Raw genomic sequence first — 18,471 nt, forward strand, 5'->3', positions numbered from 1 at the left:
TACTTGACCAAAATAGCCAATCACCGTGCAAGCTTCTAATGTAGATAGACTATTTTAGCTTTGAGAGAACATAAGCACATACAAGCGCACAGTAAGGGGATGAAACCAAGTCTTTTCATGTCGCACAACTTTAATAGAATATTTTAACTAATTCTGTACAAATTGAAAAGAAATATTGCGCAAGTAACAAATTGTGAAGAACCAGATAAGGCCATTGATAGCACACGGTTCAATGTGGGAGGTTTGAAAGTGTCACCGTGGCTTTGAGAGATCTCTCAGACAAGATCTACAATCTTTCCTTTTTTTTTTAAAGAGGGTGGGGATCTTATCACACTGCCACTGTTATCAATGACCACAGTTAACCAGGCAAAGGTGTCCACAGTACCAACCGACCGACATCCAAGTGCAGTAAAAAATATGCCAACCTCTTACATTCCACTGACATGTTAGACAATAACAATTGTTTTTTATAAACAAAAAAAAGTAAATTCTGAATTGCATTTAACCATGTGTTAACAAGAGAACGGGCAGAAAGCTTGGTAGGTGATGGGAAGGATGTTTTTTTTTGGCTTCTTGTCAACACACCAGGGGGTTCTAGAATCAGTAGGGATTCTTCACACAATTCCGCCAATCGAACCTCCCTGTCGCTTGTCCCCTCACAAAGTTCATTCCTAGTAGATACATGATGTGCAAACCCTGAAATCACTGCAAACAAGTTGACAGTCAGACGATCTGAATTAATCCATCAATTTCAATGAAAGATCAACTAGATTTAAGAGTTGGGCTGTGGGAGGATAGTTGGAAAACAAAGGTCAGTTTTAGCTTAGTATCATTATTAGGGTTAGTAATAGAGAGAAAGTGCAACCCCAACAGCTTTTTGATAATGCAAATCTATTCTTTTCATTTCCTTGTTAACACAAGTTGAAAGAGCATATCATAAGGGGAAGGGGCAAGGACAAAAGACTTAAGGGGGAAACTTCAGATTTTTAACCTGAATCGTGTCGTTCTATCGAGGACGTGAAACTGTTAACCGAAAACAGTTAACAGTGGTTCTCAAAGTTGGGCCCAGGGACCCTCAGGGTTCCATGTGGGTGCTCCAAATGGACTGTTTGCAGGTCCAACACTGACAAAATGGACCTTTGCTTCCATTTGTACACTTACAAAGATATGGGGATCCTTGAAATGTAAAATTTGCGAACCAATGCTCTAACAGAATGAAAATGGAAAATACTCCAGCCAGCCTGCATACAACGACACGTGGTCAAAATCACCCTTCAAAAAGGAATACTTTGCCAATTTCAAAACTCATCTTTTATTTATAATGCAAATAGTGTCGTGGTGCAGAAAAAGCTCACAGCATTGTGGGCTTGTAGATCTGCCATTTTCACATCATGTCCAAAATAGGTACACTAGGCTGAAAGTGGTCATACCATAAATGAATGGAGGTTAGGTTAAAGGAATTGGCCAAGTATTCCCTTCAGAGACAGTATTGATAAGACCCCTCTGCACAACCCAGGTCTCATTTCATCCCGTCACCTTAAACGAGTCCAACTGTCCACTAAGTACTTTTGTTTTACGCTTGTTAAACCCAGCATACCTGGGCACAATCAAAGCAGTAGTAGTAATGCTTGAAACAAGTTTATATATTAAAAAATACAGTTTGGCAGTATACATGACTTTTTTTGTTAATCTGCTAATGCAAATCCTGAATGAGATCTGAGCCGATGAGAATGGGCCTCGAACTACAACTGTTGTGTGGGCCGAATATGCATTCTCATAACGCACCCCTTCCATCAAAAGGTGTATGAAACTAGAATAAATATTTAAATGACATTGAACATTAAAAAAGTAAATTAATTCCATAACGATAACATTGTGTCTCTTAAAAAACACCATAACACAAAAAAAAGGACAAAAAGAAAGATCAGCAACCCCAGTGATCATATTAAGTCATTCCTGTTCAGCAGTTTGTTGGTAAACTAACACTTATCTTATTGGCATTAAAAAACCCTGAGTAACTGATTAGTTTCTATTAAACTTAAGATGGGATCCACGCCACTCTTTTTCCAAGCCATTTGTTATTTACCACTTCTTAATATTCTGAGGTTCATGGCAGTAGTCACCTTACCGTACAAGACGAACGAGATGTTGTGGTTATTTTACACAGATCCTGGGTGTTATTTTAACTCGGATAAAGTACAAATGTAACCAAATGGAATGGACCTCAGGTCCATTTGGTTACATTCGTACTTTATTCCGAGTTAGAAGTGGATACATTAGGAGGATTTTACTGTGTAACTAGTGGCAAGTCACTTCTGCTTTGAGTATGAATGAAGCCAAACTAATGTAGGGAGGGACAAATGAAAAGGTCAGAGAGGTCATGCTATCATGGTAAAAACACTGTTTGGTTTGCGTTTCTATTGCGTCTGGATGAGAAAAGTCCATAAAGGGGGAGGAGCCTGCAAGGGGGGTGGGGGGGGTGTAGGAGGAGGAGTTGCTGATTGGTGGAGGACCGATTTTGACGGACAGCGGACACAGTCTCCTGTCCAAAGCTTCTTCCCCTGAAACACGGCGGGTTACTGCTGTTTGCATTCGGCAGGCTGGGTTTCTGCTTTCTGTGGGGGGGAGGAAGAAGAAAGGGAGAGAGGATGAGGAGTGCTGAAGACAAATGCTAGGAGGACAAACAAAAAAAACAGATGAGGCTGAAATAAGACGGACGCTAACCAAGCTGCAGGACGCTCGCCAGCGAACAGACTTGGACAAAAAGATAAGACCAACTAGGACATGAACAGAGAGATCATACACCAAGGTATGAGAGTTAAAAGAAGATGGGGTGGGGGGGTTTTAAGCTAGCAGCATACTTCAAGATAAGTCGAATGTTTTTCGGCTTTGCCGAAGAAATTGTTTTATACTCGATGTGACTCCACTGTTTGTTTAAGTCAACCTCCAACTGACTTTGACATAATTTGTGTCTGAGATTTCGCTGTTTCTGGCGACAGACAGAAATAAGACTCCTTGAAAGTGATCAAGGCGTTTTGCATTAATCGTTTAATCCAGTGGTTACTAATGTCGGGTCCAGGGACCCCCAGGGGTCCTCGAGGGGGTTCCAGGGGGTACCCAGCTAAATGATTGATAGTTGGGGAACCAAATGGACCGCTACAGGTCTATAACTGAGTGTGCAAATGGACCACCTGTAAGGTGCAGGTTCAATTTGGAGCCAATTGTACACTCAATAGTTCTGGGGGTCTGTGGCCCAATGCGTACCGGGGGTCTGTGGCACAATGAGTACCGAAGTATGCTGCAGCCCTTAGACTGAGTTTGTAGGGCGGAGGGAGCCATGTTAAGACACCTGGGACGATGGATGGAATGAACTTAAGAAAGGAAAAGGTGTGTGGGGGGGTTAAGGAGTGACTGCTATCTGGATGTGAGTGACACCTGAGAAGACTACCGGGACAGTCCAGGATGGTGAAGTTAAGAGGTCAACAACAGAGGAGAAAACAATGAGCCAAAAGCAGAAAGGACAGAGTAGCCATTGTAATGCGGGAGGCCCGTCCGTATTTCTCCCTTACCTAGAAATGCATGGGTGAGAATGATTTGATTGGTTATGCCTGTAATGGAAGGGAATACCAGGGGACAGAGGGGGGAGGGGGGGGGGGGGGGAGAGACAATATTCACAATTGTAATTACTGAAAAATCTAAATGTTATTTGATGAATGTCACACAGAAATCCTGACATACTGTTCTAATAACCCAGTGGTTTTCAGACTTTTTGAGCCCCAGGCACACCAATGGTGTCAAAACTCTCAAGGCAGACATGTATCGATAGCAAGAATAGTAGATTTACACGCTCTCAATGAGTCACAATATGTTGTGAGCTCGAAGATGTCTTTTTTTTATTTGTCGAAAAACTTGAGCTCAGATGTTCAGAGTAATTGCCACTTATAACATGAATATATAGTCTGTCGGGTGGAAAACTCATGTCCAAAACTGTAACTTTTCAGGATTCAAATTGGAAAGTAGTAAATGTAGCAGATCTACAAGCTTTTTGATGCTTTTGTGTGACGTAGTATGATCAAGTAGGGCGTTAATTTACGAAAAAAACACAAAGAGCTCAAATATGGAGATGGGAGGTTTCTGCCCGACAGCAAAGATATGTTAAGACACCAGTAAGTAATTACCACATGAATATATGTAAAGACATCAGTAAGAACAAAGTACACAGAAAAAACACCACACTGAGCCATAGCGGATGCAGAGTGAAGCATGTAGGTTATAGTCCAACAGTGGTAGAAAGACCACACCCTAGGGCTGAGCAATATGGACAAATATCACAATATTTATGCCCAAATACCTCAATATTATTATTGTGACAATACCGTTCTGTGACAATTAAGGCTTTTTAAAATTCTCAAAAGATTGTTTAATAACAGCACACAGTGCAAGCTTGCACAGGCTCACAATTCACAATTGTGAGCTTGTATCTCGACAATTTTTGAATGTTTTGGAAAGTATAAAATAGAGCTTAAGTGATTACAAAAACAGGAAAAAGACCACACCCGTGTCACACATCACAATATTGCAATATCCCAGATGATGTCTAGTCTCATATCACGACATAGACATACTGCCCAGCCCTACCACAACACAGAGACAGCACCCTTCCCCACAACAGAAGCGTCGCACAGACACTGACCTTGGGATCAGAATCTCCCTCCTCGTCATCTTCATCACCTTCCTCTTCCTCTCCCTGAAATGTACACACATGAAACAAGGAGACGAGGTGTGAGTGAGGAACACATGCAAGATCAAGGTCATGCCAGACAAAATAAATACAAATAAACTACTGACCTCTTCATCTCCCTCGTCCACTTCCTCCTCTTCAAACTGCGTTAAGGCAAAAGGAACAAAACACAATAAGTATTACTAAGTATCAAGTATGTACTCTTGACAGGTTCACAGCTGAACACAAAACAGTCTGCAGCTGGCATTTAGTTGCTCCTTTCGAGCAAATGTGGTGTGCGTGTGATCATCGATTAAAGCTATAGAAAATGTCTAGGCTGCAAATGTTTGTATGACCAAGTCCTAATGTGCTATTTGTGAAACAGTATGAAAGGAGCCCCCACCCACACTAGCGCCGTGATTCCTAACACCACAATATGATGTTCAAGCAATATTGTTCCTGCGGTTCTACATACTGACAACTAGGTGTAAAAATCACAGATTGGGGCTTTAACCTTTGCTTTTATAATAAGCGAGACTATTAAGATTTTGTGGAAGCTGAACATATTGCTAGTTTTACCACTTCAAATGCTCCAATCTTAAAATAATTAATAACCGAAAACAGTCAATAACCGAAAATAGTCAATCTACAAGCGCATTGTTGCTGGCTAATAGATTGGCTATTTTCGGTGTGCGACATGCTTCCATAGAAAGCCAAATGATGAGAACTTCAATCTGTGTGTGTGTGTGTGTGTGTGTGTGTGTGTGTGTGTCAATCACTCACGCTCTCGTCATCTTCCAGGGCTTCTCCGGTGAAGTAGAGAACCGCTCTGGGAACTATCCTCTCACGGAAGAAATGGCCGATCTCAAAGTCTGAGGCTAGAGTGAACTCAGAGTCCTCGTCCTGCCAGAGACAAAACAACACTCCGTTAACACACAGTTACTTCCTACGGTGGCTGGCTGTGTCATTAGTTTTTTTTTACATATGTGCTGGATGCTACAGTTTACTCACCAGCTCTCCATCTGGATTAACTGCAAGAGAAATGGAAACATTATCATTCAGTTTCATGAAGGACATTTATCCTCTTCTCAGCTTTACACAATGAGCAGATAAAAATATGACGTGAAAAAAGAAAATGTTATATGATCATATTTTCTCAGTGAAACTTTCTCAGGGAAAGCCTGAGAAGGAGTCCCCTACACTAGCGCTGCGTTTCCTAAACAAGTCGCACAATGATGTAGACTTATGTTTAGGTATGTCCAGAAGAAATTGCAGATTGAGGCTTTAACCTTTTCTTTTCTGAAGACCATTAGGGTTTCATGGAAAATGCTTCTGAACATACTGTATATTCTACGGCTAGTTTGAACCACAATAAAAAAAAAAGGACTGAAATTAGTCTGAAATCAGTTGTGGCCAATGAGAACTTTAATCCATTTCTGTAAAGTCAAATTGAAGTATCAGTAAACGGTTGTCACCAACCCCACCCACACCAGACTACACATTGACTTTAGTGGCATCACCTCCCTTCTCGTCCTCATGAATATAGGATGAGAAACTACTTTGTTGACAGTGGTTAATGACTGATGATGGAAAACCAGAATATGCCAGAACAGCAGAGCACTTCACGGGTGCAAAATTACAATAATGGACCCGTGAAATTTGTTCAGAGATCCAATCAGTTCCAAAAACTGTTTTAAATGACTGACCCGATTCCTAATGGACCAGTTTAATTAGTTCCAAGATTGTTCTGGGATATTACAGAACTGACCCAGACTGTTGGGTATTATATGGACCTGACAAACCTAAATGCCATTACAAAAAATGCAGTTCTACCAGTATGCGCCAGTTACAGGCTACTCCATAATGCAATCTAGCAGCTACCTAGCAGCCTACAATCAGAGACAAAGAAATTAACCTGCATGTTTTCACCTCGCTGAAGAAGGAATCAATGATCACCCATGCCGATAGTTTGATGCTCTCTGACACTCAGCTGTTGGCCTGGCACACACACTCACAGCTCAACTTTTTCCCACTCTTATTTTGCACTGCAGTAATGTGATCCTAGGTCAGCCTAATCATGCAGCACTGCATGCTTTTCTATCCTGATCAGCGCCGAGTACGGGTCTCCTTGGTAAAGGCAACAAAAAAAAAGCAACATGTGTCGGACATAAAGCAACTGCCTGAGCGTGCTTAATGTATGGCCACAGCCAAGTCTTACCAGGACACAACCTCGGATATCAACTGACGCACGCAAGTATGCATTTATAAATAAACACGTATACTGTATACACTAGCGCGAACCAACACAACAGACAGAAAGACAGCGTGCAGGCTAGGGCAGTAGCATTCCAGTGAGTTTGCACTAAGGAGTCAAGGTTAGCAACTGGACAGAGGCATTCGTCAAATGTCCTCAAGAGACTGTGCTGATAGAAGTTATGAGTGAAAATTTACTTTCTTTTGAGGACAAAAATTGAAAGCCTTCTGTAATAGTTTTTGGTCAGCCATTTCCTCTGAGCCATCAGAAATATGGCATTTGGTGGTTGTGTCCTTTTGCTGACACTCATTCATCAAAACTATATATAGAAACCGAATTTTGAACCAATAACAGACTTAAGGTCCTTACACACCGGCGAATATGCGAATATACGAATATACGCAAAATTCAGACTCGTTCCGAATAATTAAAAGACGCTTTTTCGCTTCGCATTGACTTTAAGGTTTTTTAAAAAAGCGCATTTATTCGCATGAAGAATTCGCCCCGGTGTGTAAGGACCTTTCATCTTGCTCAAGTAGGTTAATTGATTAATCAATTTTGTCATAACAAATGGACACGATGCCCTGCGTTATACAGACATCGTTTGAACAATACCGATATAGGTCGCCCAGCCCTATCGCCCAGCCCTACTCACCACTGTAATAGCGAGATAAAATGAAAAAGGGGAGGCATGTTCACACATGTATTCTTTGCGTGTGGAACTGAATGTGATTCACCTATGGACTCACAACTCTCAAGGTGTGACCTGACATAATGAGCTATTTATATCATCCAGTGAGGAAACCATAGACTGTTCTTTGACCTAAAAAGGCTAAACTCATCCAGGCATGTTTGACAGGAAAGCCAGCATGAAATCAAATGGTGATAGATTAACCACAACAACCCTAGTGTTTCACCCTTATGCTAGGGTGAACGTTCAGCAAAAATAGCATATTTACAGTTTAAGCTCACAACGTGTGGCAACCTTATGAGCTTGTAGGTCGCCTCATTTTGATAAAGAGATTTGTCAAATGAAAGGAGGGGATTTGGTGAAAGGGGGCCTAGTATAGACCCCTGGGGGTCTCCGGTCAATGAAGTATTAACACTATGTCTGTTAATCAATAAAACATAACCTCCAGAATTTCTTCAATGTGGAAATGGACACATTCTAGTACATACAATAAATAAAATCCATTAATGTAGCTATGACACAGGATATTTCTACAGAAGCATACATTTTCCCTAGTAATTTCAATTTACACAGGAGTATAGAGTCGAACACATTCCACTAATGCCTGGTAAGTCAGATTACAAATTCTGTATGTCAACTTTAGACTTGAATGCATTTTGCCTTTTGAACCTGCATTAGTTGCCAGGGAGGAGTTTAAGGAGTGATGCAGTTCTGAACAGATAAATACATTATAAGAGTAGCCGGAAAGAAGATCATCACTAAGAGCAGGAGTCTGTCGCCATCTGCTGGTCATGTCAGCCCAGTGCCTGCTGTGTGTCCCAATTACAATGTGGTTGGTTCACTCAACAGAACCATTGGTGCAAATTGGATGTGGTTGATATTTCTAGTAGTAGCTGGAGATTAAGAGGTGATTTATACTTTGTCATATGTGATGGTTTTCAGTTTAAAAATGTTCTTTGTAGAGTGACACGACTGACAACATATCTTAGGCATAAAGTGCGAGTAGTGTTACTACAATGGACCTGGACGGTTCTTGAATAATACTGGAGGAAATGATTGTGGGAAACACAGGTAAGTGCATGTTCTCACTTTTAACAGGGTTGAAGAAGTTGAAGAAGGAGTCATTGGGTACTTGTTTTGTAACCGTGCGGACGGTGCCACGGCCTTTGTGTTTCTGCTTCTTCTTAATAGTTTTCACCGTCACGTCCTTCCCCTTGTGCCAATCTATCTGACAACTGCAGCAGAGACAGAGGCGGCGTGGAGGGAAATGACAGACAAGGAAACAAAAGGGGGAGAGAAAGGGATAAGAGAAGAGTAGAATAGAGGGTTTTTGTTCCAACAGTCATGCTGACTAGTTATGACAAATTCCAAAGGTTTATAGTTTACAGTCTTTAGCTAGACATGAACATCAAACAAAAGTATATACATTTATTTTCAACAGGACCCTCATTTAAAAAGGTAAGGATGCACCAATTGGAACTTTGGCCGATAGCCGATCTTTTGTTCGTTATAAAAACTGCTTTAAACACTGTCGCTTGTCATCACACTATCTTTTAATGATCACAAATACAATCATGTAGATTTATGCAACAACAGATAAACATCGGCCACTGGCATCGGCATCTTATTTGGCGATACGCAGATGGCAGTCAACAAGGCAGTATTGGCCGATAGTTGTAAAGATGAGGAGACCCCGTTACCGCTCTTTAGTGAACAGAAAATTCATTTTCGGGTCACGCAAGCTTCAATTCTATATTTCCAGTTCAAATTGTCTTAGCTCATTTTGTTTCATCACTTCCAATGTCTCTTGTTTTTCCTGCATCCTGTATGAGTTCTCTCCTGATTGGACAAAATTGGTATCATGCCCTGAAAATGAATTTCCTGGTTACTAAAAATAAACCCCGGTTACTGATCAAACACTATAGCAAAGATTTCTAAAGATGGCCAAAATTGAGGTATTCAAAACATTAGGTAAAGAGTCATAACTCACAATTTTTCAGACATTGCCAAATACATAAGATAGGAAACCAAGCTGACTGGCTCTTACCCTTCACAGTCAATGATCTCTGGTCCCTCAAAAGAGAAGGGGTCTGAAGCATCAGGCTCTGACTTCATCTTATAGACTTTAGTGAGGACAGCGTTGTTGAAGTATCCGTTGGACTCGAAGTGAAACTCAAGTGTGAAACTCTGTGGACAGCAGAACGGGAAAAGGACATTTCACACAATGTCACACACTCACACCACTCTTAACCCATTGAGACCTGAAGCCGATTCTACATGTCTCCTAAATCTCAACAGTATTCTGAAAAACGTATGTTTCTATATCAGTGGTTCTCAATCTTTTTCATGTCAAGGACCCCCAAAATTATATATATTTGGCCACGGACCCCCATCAAAATATTTTGTTCCAGGGACCCGCCCAGAAGCAAAGATTTGAGTTAAAAATGTTCGCTTTAAAAATATATATATATTCAAAGATTTGCACACATTTTCACGATTTTTCAAAAATAGCAGATCTACAAGCTCGTAGCGCGGCACTCGGTGCCGCGCTATGAGCTTGTATATCTGCTATTTTTGAATAGCCAAACTGTAAAATAATGCTTTTTAGCTCAAATCTAAAAATGACACAGTTCCAGGTCTTAATGGGTTAAAACACTCTGGGTGCAACAACTCTATGATGGGTAAGATTCAGTCAATTGTCGCCACTGACCATGGGCTGTCCAGGCTCTGAAAACTTGACTTGGACATCTTGGAGATGCTTCAGGATGGCCTCATCGTGTTCCTGGTTGGAGGACACAAAGTTACACTTTGTTACACACCACATTCAGATTATAAAACTTATTTCTCAGGCGTCAAGAAGACCAAACAAACAGACTTCTGCTGTTTGTAAAGACAAAGGGTAAGTGTTTTCAATCGCTTATTTCAAGTCTTCTTCCCACAGCATGATATGCGTTTTTGTAAATTATGGTCCCATTCATTTAAAAATTGATGAGAAAGCAGGGTATGTTTCCAGGGCTCGTGTTTGGGTTCTACTGGTATTTTGGAGTAGTTCATATAATACCAGTACTTTTTGAGTGTTTTTAGTTGTACCTGTAGCAAGTCACTGAGCATGTCCACACTCTTGAAGATGGTGAGCCAGAAATCTGGAATGCCTTTGGGGTCCTCCTCCGGAGTGGCATCCTCCTTCTTCTCCTCAACTGCTGCTTTTTTCTTTAGCTCCTCCTACAGGCAGTGGACAGGTAGCACAATTAATAACTAATCTATACTTTGTAGGATCGAAACGATTTTAACAGCGATACACATCATGATATCATGATGATCGCGATACAATGATTTAAAATTGATACAGTAACCATTTTGCCCTCAATTCTATCAGTAAAATGTATACATGTATAGTGCAGGATTTGTCTTTTAAGGGAAAACATTTTGGGTATAAATTACATATCGATATAGTTGGATTGTTTAAATTAAAATTGACGCATTGATACAGTTACTATCGCTACGGTTACTATATCGCTACAGTTACTATATCGCTACGGTTACTATATCGCTACGGTTACTACCCCTAATACTTAGTCATGTGAATGTGTTGAATAACTGAAAAACAGCCCAATATAAATAAGCTTCACACATAATATCTGACCACCTCAAAAATAAATACACAAAATTAAGAAGGTCTTTTATTATCTGCATGATGAATGGACTCATGATTGTTGTTTTTTATTGATCTCCTTCCCTTGATCCTCGGCAACCCCTCCCCCCGCTTCTTCCCTTTTTAATGGAAATAAAAACTATGGAGGTTGAACAAATACAGATTTCACCCACTGTTTTACATCTGAAAACCTGTGATGTGAAGTTGATTCTGATTGGACCTTCTTTCTAGAGGGTACATGTAAAGCAAACTCTGACTTCCCTTTATGGAATTCAAAGCCTCAGAGACAGATGTATGGATGGAAATAAACAGCTGTTGATTAAGATCGGCCACTTTCACTGATAAGAGAGCTCAACTTACTGCTAGCTCCTCCTCCTCTTCTTTATCACTCTGCCACTCGCATTCCTCATCTGTAGGTTCTACTGCGCCGGTCACAACTTGTCTTCTCTGTGAACATCAAACACAAGAAATTGTGTAAAAAATATGAATATTGGCAGGCCCTATGAGACACAAATTCACCCAAATTAATTTCGGAGCTATTTTACCAGCTCTAATACTTCGTTGTATAACAAATGATAAATATCCGAGCTACAAGCTCACAATGTGTCACACCGCAACACGTTGTTAGCTTGTGAAATTACATTTATAGCAAAAAAAGTGATCTTCATAAAATATGAATCAGGATGATGTATGGGCAGCCATAGACTGTATGGGCATGTCAGCCCGGAATTGTAGGAGCACAACACGGACGACAAACGGCCGACATGGACATCGCTGTCAATGAGTTGGATCGTAAATATTCTTTCCATGGACTAGGATAAGTATCAACGATTAGGACGGTCACAATTACAGCATAATCGTTTGATCATATTTATTAGAGATAATTGCAATAGAGTACATAAGTCCTGACGTCACTCGTCCATCCCCTGGGTCGTAAAGTAATTTCTCTGTGGAGAATAACATTGGGTCATCATAGAATCGTCTCATATAAGAATTGTGGTCCAAAAATAAACGAACTGTCTCGGCGATATTGTCAGGGACGTGGCTCTGTATCGTTTATGATAGTCAGTCACTCATATTTGAAACAGTCCATTTCTGGCAAAAGAAGATTTTACTAATTTGGCGGAAGTAACATTAGAGTTCTCACCGTCAGTTGATGCTTCATATCCATAAGAGTAAAACCGCCGGGGTCATTTGTTTATTTTTGGAACACAGTTCTTATTTGACGCGATATTAAACACGTCTATGGGAATTCAGAACGGGGGAAAAAGACCGCGACCCAGGTAGGATGTGTAAAAAATTACGTCAGACTTCGGTGCTTTATTATTTTGCATAAGGGTCAGAATCGATACATATATTTCATACATTTTCAAAAACAGTGGAAATGGCAGCGGTGGAACATTGTGAGCTTGTAGATAATGGGCTAGTTCTGTGCCATTTAAAAAGAAAATAAATACAATTATTAAATATGCCCTATTTTGGCCATAGTACCGGTATATATTTTATTTTGATTATTGATACCGGTCATTTTCAGTCATATCTTTGTATGTGTAAGGCAAACAGAATTTTCAGCTATGTTCAATTCCAAAAACACTATTAAAATAATTAATCGCAATTATTTGTGTGACAATTAACAGTCGTGACAGCCCCATCAACAATTAAGTGAAATGCACATCAACACATGGGATTATTTTTATCAAGCCTCCAGGAATCCAGAGCAGCCCTGCCACCCACACTGTCACACACTACAGACAGGTGTTAAAGGCTTAGGGCTGCCAGTCTCAGTGTAACCCAGCTCAGTTGTGGTCACCAGGTCCAGATATAGCCAGGATTGACTGATAAACAGTTGAATATTTGTTGTGGTTGCGTTTAATTTAGCACAAGGGGGCTGTGTCCTTACTGAGGTAATGTCGGCAGTAAATGGGACGCACACTTGAGTGCAGAGGGCAAGCTGAGCTATTAACACATTATTTGGTGTGCATTCAAATGGACTAAAGAGGCTTTAAAAGAGACTAATAAAATGGGGCTAAAGTGGTTAAATAGATTTCCATTTCCATCATTTCATATTGATACAGCTTAAGTCACTGTATAAAACATCACGCAATTATAGTAAACAGAATGTTATTGTTCATAAAAATAGCTACAGCAGAACATTTTTGTCCATGCATGTTACCATGAAATAGATTCTAGGTTGTTGCTGCCTGGGTGACCGTGACGCACAACGAGGAAACAGCCATAGTGGATTTTGTTTACCTCCTCTGACCCAATTCTGCCACAATTTAGCTATCATTTTAAACCCATCTGTTTTTTTTCTTCTTTTACAGGGTCTAGGGTCTAGCAAATTCTGAGGAATGTTACTCTAAAGTGAACGATCTATTTTGAATAGCCAAAACATTTTTAAAGTATAAGTTCTGAGTAGCACTACGTCCTGATCAATGCCCAATTTAGGTTCTGAGAACCTCATTTGAAACCAAGCCGTGGTTTATGGAAACAATTTCAGAACCTGTGAAATACGTTTCACGGCAAGACACGGTTCACTTAGTTCTTGTGGTGGAAAAGAGCCATTAGTGACATCATGCTGCAGTACCTTGTCAAAGAGTGGCTGGTATAGAGCGGCGTATTTCCTCTCCAGCTCATGGACCTCATCATAGAACTTGGCTTCTATGTTGGCACACTGCACCTGTAGCCTCTTCAGGGCATGGACTCGTCTCTTCACTACTTTAGGGAGCATGCTGGAAGAACAAAACGCATCAGAATTGAGAGTTTAAGGACAAATTCAGATAATAAAAATGAAGACGCTTTGCCATTTTTTTACCTAAATGTTTCATTTTCAGGAATACATGGGAAAATCTGAGATGAAACTTCTCAATGTTGAGCGCAAGGGTAAAGTTCCTGTCCACCTTAAGTTCAGAGACTAGGGGTTTGAATCCTCTGCGGTGCTTCCGCAAGTGGGAAACAAATGGATGGGGGAGGGAAACCGGGTGATCGTTTTAGCTGCACGATGACAAATTGGGGCTGGGGTGGCGCCTGTCAGTGGGGGGTATTTAACGGTGAGGAGTAGGGTGCACTACGTCCTCATAGTGGGTACTCCTCACTGGTAGGTGAGCAAGTAGGGGCAGCAGTGACAAAACTACAAAGAATTGTGAGGGCAGTAATTCATTGGCATAACGCTAATTTGGGATATTAAGGGGGGAGGGGGGGGGGGTCATTGGTAACATTTTTATACAAGCAAAACTGCCTTATGTGTTATGCGTCTCAGGAACTCGCCCAATTGTCTTTGGTATATCTGCCAACCAATGAGAGCAGATGCGTTCTCCATAGCAGGAAGTGAATTTCTCCGCGGCAGCCGGCAGATTGAATTGATTACCGCAAATTTACTTCCCGGAGTAGTACAGTGTTGCGGGATTGACTTTCCAAGGAGTAGCTATAGTATAGAACATACAGTAGCAGACATGAGACAGAAATGCAGACCTCATGCTTAACCTAACTGCCCAATTTTATCTTTAAAATCAATATTAAAACCGTAGGCTACTACAGTTTTTCTGTACATCTCTTGTACATTGCTCTCCCCTCGCTCTCTCACACAAACACGTTAAATTGAGGCAGAGCGCCAAAATGCTAATTAAAACAGACAGCAAGACCTACACTTAAGTCCTACACGTATAGTTACGCTCAATATGTAGTATCCCCCCAAAGTGTATAAATACCCCTACGTGAAGCATATAAGGGAGGGAATCCCCCCCCCCTCCCTCCTCCCACCCTGGATTCATCAGAGCCTTTGAGGAAGAGCTCTCAATAAACAGAACATACTGGGTGTTGTCAAGATTTCTACATCCTCCTCCCAATAGAATAAAACAAATGAAAATCATCAAAGTGGCCCTTTGAAATATTTATACCCCCCCCCCCCCCCCATCCCTTACCTTTCTATGTGGGCGTAACAGTCGGCTCTCTCCACCGCATGCATTCCTGGAGCCTGCATCGCCTGATCTCCTTTACCTTATCATACATAATCACAAACAAGTCCAGTATTACAGTTTGTATTTTCATCTTTTTCCTTACATAATTTGAGAGCACTGTGCATTTCGTTTCTTGCTGTAATAACCTGGTTGAGATTATCTGCAGTGTTATGTCAATAACAGGAAAAGTGTTTACATCATCACTATGACACTGCAACCGTCTTACAGAAACTAGTGAAGCAATGCAAACAATCTAGTCCTACGAAGATGGAATGGCATAAGTAGCAAAGACAAAAAAATAAGCTCTTTTATGTTTTATCTCGTTGTCCTTCTTACCTTTGTTGGCGTCCATTTCTGGGTGACTGAAACAGGCCAAAAGTCACAGACAGGTGGAAATTAGTATAATGGCATTTTAGTAGCCACTGCCAGAGCTAGAAAGAAACCTAACTAACACTGACAGTAACAGTTCATACATGGACAACAACACTGGACAACAAGATGTCAGGCATGCATGAGCCAACTGTGATTGTGAAATCAACAAGAGCAACATTAGCTGTGAGCACGCGCAGGCCGATGACCAGTGTTGCCATGTCCGCTTATATATAAGCGACTTTGAGCTTGTATAAGTTGCTTGTAAATATTGGTAGTTTTGCGGGTTGCGGTTTTCTGGGTTGTTTTTAAAGTGTAGTTGCTTGTTTGGGCTTGTTCCCGAATGTTGTTTAAACCAGTGGTTCTCAAACAATTGCATGTCAAGGACCCACAAATTAATACTAATTTGGGCCAGGGACCCCATACAAGATTTGTGTTAAAATGTCAAAAATATTCCACATTTTCGTCAAGTTCATCGTTTCTTTTTAAATAGCAGATCTACAAGCTCACAACGCGTCGCATCACGACGCTTTGTGAGATTGTAGATAGGGCTATTTTCGAATTAGCCTAGTTGCTTCTTTTGGGATAGTTTCCATAGACCTGGTTGCTCGTTTCTCTCACACAACATGGCAACACTGCCGATGACGCATTGGCTAGGCTAGCGGGTTCATAGCTAACGTAAAGACTTAGCACAGTACAGTCACACTTCATGACAGGACAGCCGTCATTACACGGACCTTAACCTGCATTTTAACAGCTAAACGTCTTTACTGTCCGCGGTCCACCCATAGGGGGTCCACCCCACAAAATAGGCGCGCGCACATAACGTATGGGCGGTGCCATGGACCTCTGACAGCTGCTAATCCAGCTAGCTTAACGTTAGCCAGTGTGGTGTCGTTAGTTAGCATTAGCACACACATGTGCAAAGAGGGTTCACGGTGTCAACAGTCTGACGGGCTAACAGGCTCGACCAGCGAGCGTTCAAAGCGGGGGGCCAGATTAGCGTGACAACAAGTTAGCATTAGCAGCGCCTCATCTTGACCCCCCCCCCTCTCCCAGTTCCCACGTTAGCATTAGCTTAGCTACACTCGGCTAAGTCACAGCATGCATGGGGCATGCTGCTAACGATAGCCTAGCCCAGCGGTTAGCTGGCGGGTTAAATAGCAGCGAGCAAGAGCCCAGGACTCTAAGAGTGAAAGACAATTCGGGAATAAGTCTAAATATGTTGTGATACGTGGCGACATTGTCGCGACCACTCCCGAGTGTCGCCGGTACGCGTGTGACAAGACAACCATGTTGTTAATAAGGGCTTCTTCACGAACTTACCTCCTCGGCATGGACCTGAGCGGAACCCTGGGCTTTCTCCTCTCAAGCGCCTGAGCGACGCACTGGTACTCATCCTCCTCGGCGCTGATTGGACGGTGTAAGGAGCGGAGGGAGGAGTCGGGCCGAAAGGGAAAGTTATAAGCGCTCGGTTCACTTGTCAGTTTCACTCGTCCTCAACGCCGATTGGTCGGTCTGGGAAAAGGGGGGGGGTGGAGGGATTTATACTGGAGAGGGGAAAGTTATGACGAGCGGTGGTTTGTTTCACCCTTTGAGCACTGTTGCCAAGTCTGCTTGTTATAAGTGACTTTGGGCTTGTCTTTCTTCAAGTCAATAATTGTAAATATAAACTTCCAAAAGTTTGGAAACTTAACGTCGGTCGATTATTTCTCCCCTTCGATAATACCAGTTGGTATTGTATTTAATATCTTTGTTATCGTTGATTAGTCACCTTTACAACGAGTTATATATATCAGCGCTCCCCAAAAAATTGCCAAAATCCCACAAGATGCTTCTGTTGGTATTCACTCTCGTATTGAGCGACCTGGCAAAACGACCTGGTCACACACCTGGCCAGTCACAGGTGTGTGACTGGCTGGCTCCTGAGCATGGGTCCTGCAACTTTGACAGAGATCTGTGTGTGGTACCGTTGTGCAAATCCTGCCTGTAAATCTCTCGAAGAAAGCCTATGGTTCCTCAGTGAAGTAAGGGTGAGGAACCTTCTTGTGGTGTTGGCTTCCTGAGACGGCCACTTCGCGGTCTGTCTTTGACTTCACCAGCCTCACGGAACTTGGTCCTAAGTTTGGAAATAGTACCAGGGCTGACACCAAATAATGCGGCCTTATCCTGAAGGGACAAACGTGCATGACATCTTTCCATGGGGGCAGCGTTGCTGCTTGGATTATACACAAACTCAAAAAAGTTGCAGGACCCATGCTCAGGTGCCACACACCTGCCAGCATGCGTCACCTGCCAGCACACCTGCCGGCAGGTTGCTCCAAACAAGAGCGATTACAAACAAAAGCATATTGGGGGCTTGTATTTATTTGGCCGCAGATTTTTTACATTTCTTTGAAAATAGCAGATCTACAAGCACACAACCTGTTGCACTGCAATGCATTGTGAGCTATAGTTGTGTGTGTGTGTGCTCATGTGACCTGCTCATGTGTCCTCCCTTCCTTTGTTGGCTTGTTTTAGTAGACCTGACCGCTTGTCTCTCTCGCACAATCTGGCAACACTGCCATTGAGCTGATATGGTTTCACCTGTCAGTCCATTTGTCATCATGAGGCATTCAATTTCACAACAACTCAGTGGTCTCAGTTAGCAGTGGTGATGAGGATGAACCTAAATAACTAGGAAGGAGGTGCGTACAGTGGAGCGCAGGAGGTACGCCCATGCCCCCTGCCCCTACCTAACCTCCCTCCATCTTTGTGTAAACGTTTTCATGCCACATTGCCAAGGACCCCCAAATTGATATGTATTTGGACCACGGACCCCCATCTGAA

At 41.9% G+C, this 18,471-nt stretch overlaps 1 protein-coding gene across 2 annotated transcripts; it reads right to left on the reverse strand.

Annotated features, from left to right (window-relative positions):
• Nucleotides 1-591: 591 nt before the first annotated feature.
• nap1l4a (nucleosome assembly protein 1-like 4a) lies at nt 592-17,058 on the reverse strand. Of its 2 annotated transcripts, XM_080436777.1 has the most exons (15): nt 16,969-17,058; nt 15,610-15,635; nt 15,238-15,313; nt 13,905-14,049; nt 11,678-11,764; nt 10,756-10,887; nt 10,376-10,447; nt 9,713-9,852; nt 8,755-8,900; nt 5,732-5,751; nt 5,504-5,623; nt 4,849-4,884; nt 4,694-4,747; nt 3,570-3,608; nt 592-2,615 (listed from the first exon to the last, which is right to left on the reverse strand). In XM_080436777.1, the coding sequence occupies exons 1-14, from the start codon at nt 16,977-16,979 to the stop codon at nt 3,603-3,605; spliced, it is 1,071 nt and encodes a 356-aa protein (XP_080292903.1). In that variant the 5' UTR covers nt 16,980-17,058; the 3' UTR covers nt 592-2,615; nt 3,570-3,602. The 2 variants fall into 2 exon arrangements, with proteins under 2 accessions (XP_080292903.1, XP_080292902.1); XM_080436776.1 differs by lacking the exon at nt 3,570-3,608.
• Between the last annotated feature and the right edge of the window lie 1,413 nt (nt 17,059-18,471).

The sequence above is a fragment of the Gymnoscopelus braueri genome, assembly GCF_963280865.1.
Source record: "Gymnoscopelus braueri genome assembly, chromosome: 9".
In the NCBI taxonomy this organism is placed as follows: domain Eukaryota; kingdom Metazoa; phylum Chordata; class Actinopteri; order Myctophiformes; family Myctophidae; genus Gymnoscopelus; species Gymnoscopelus braueri.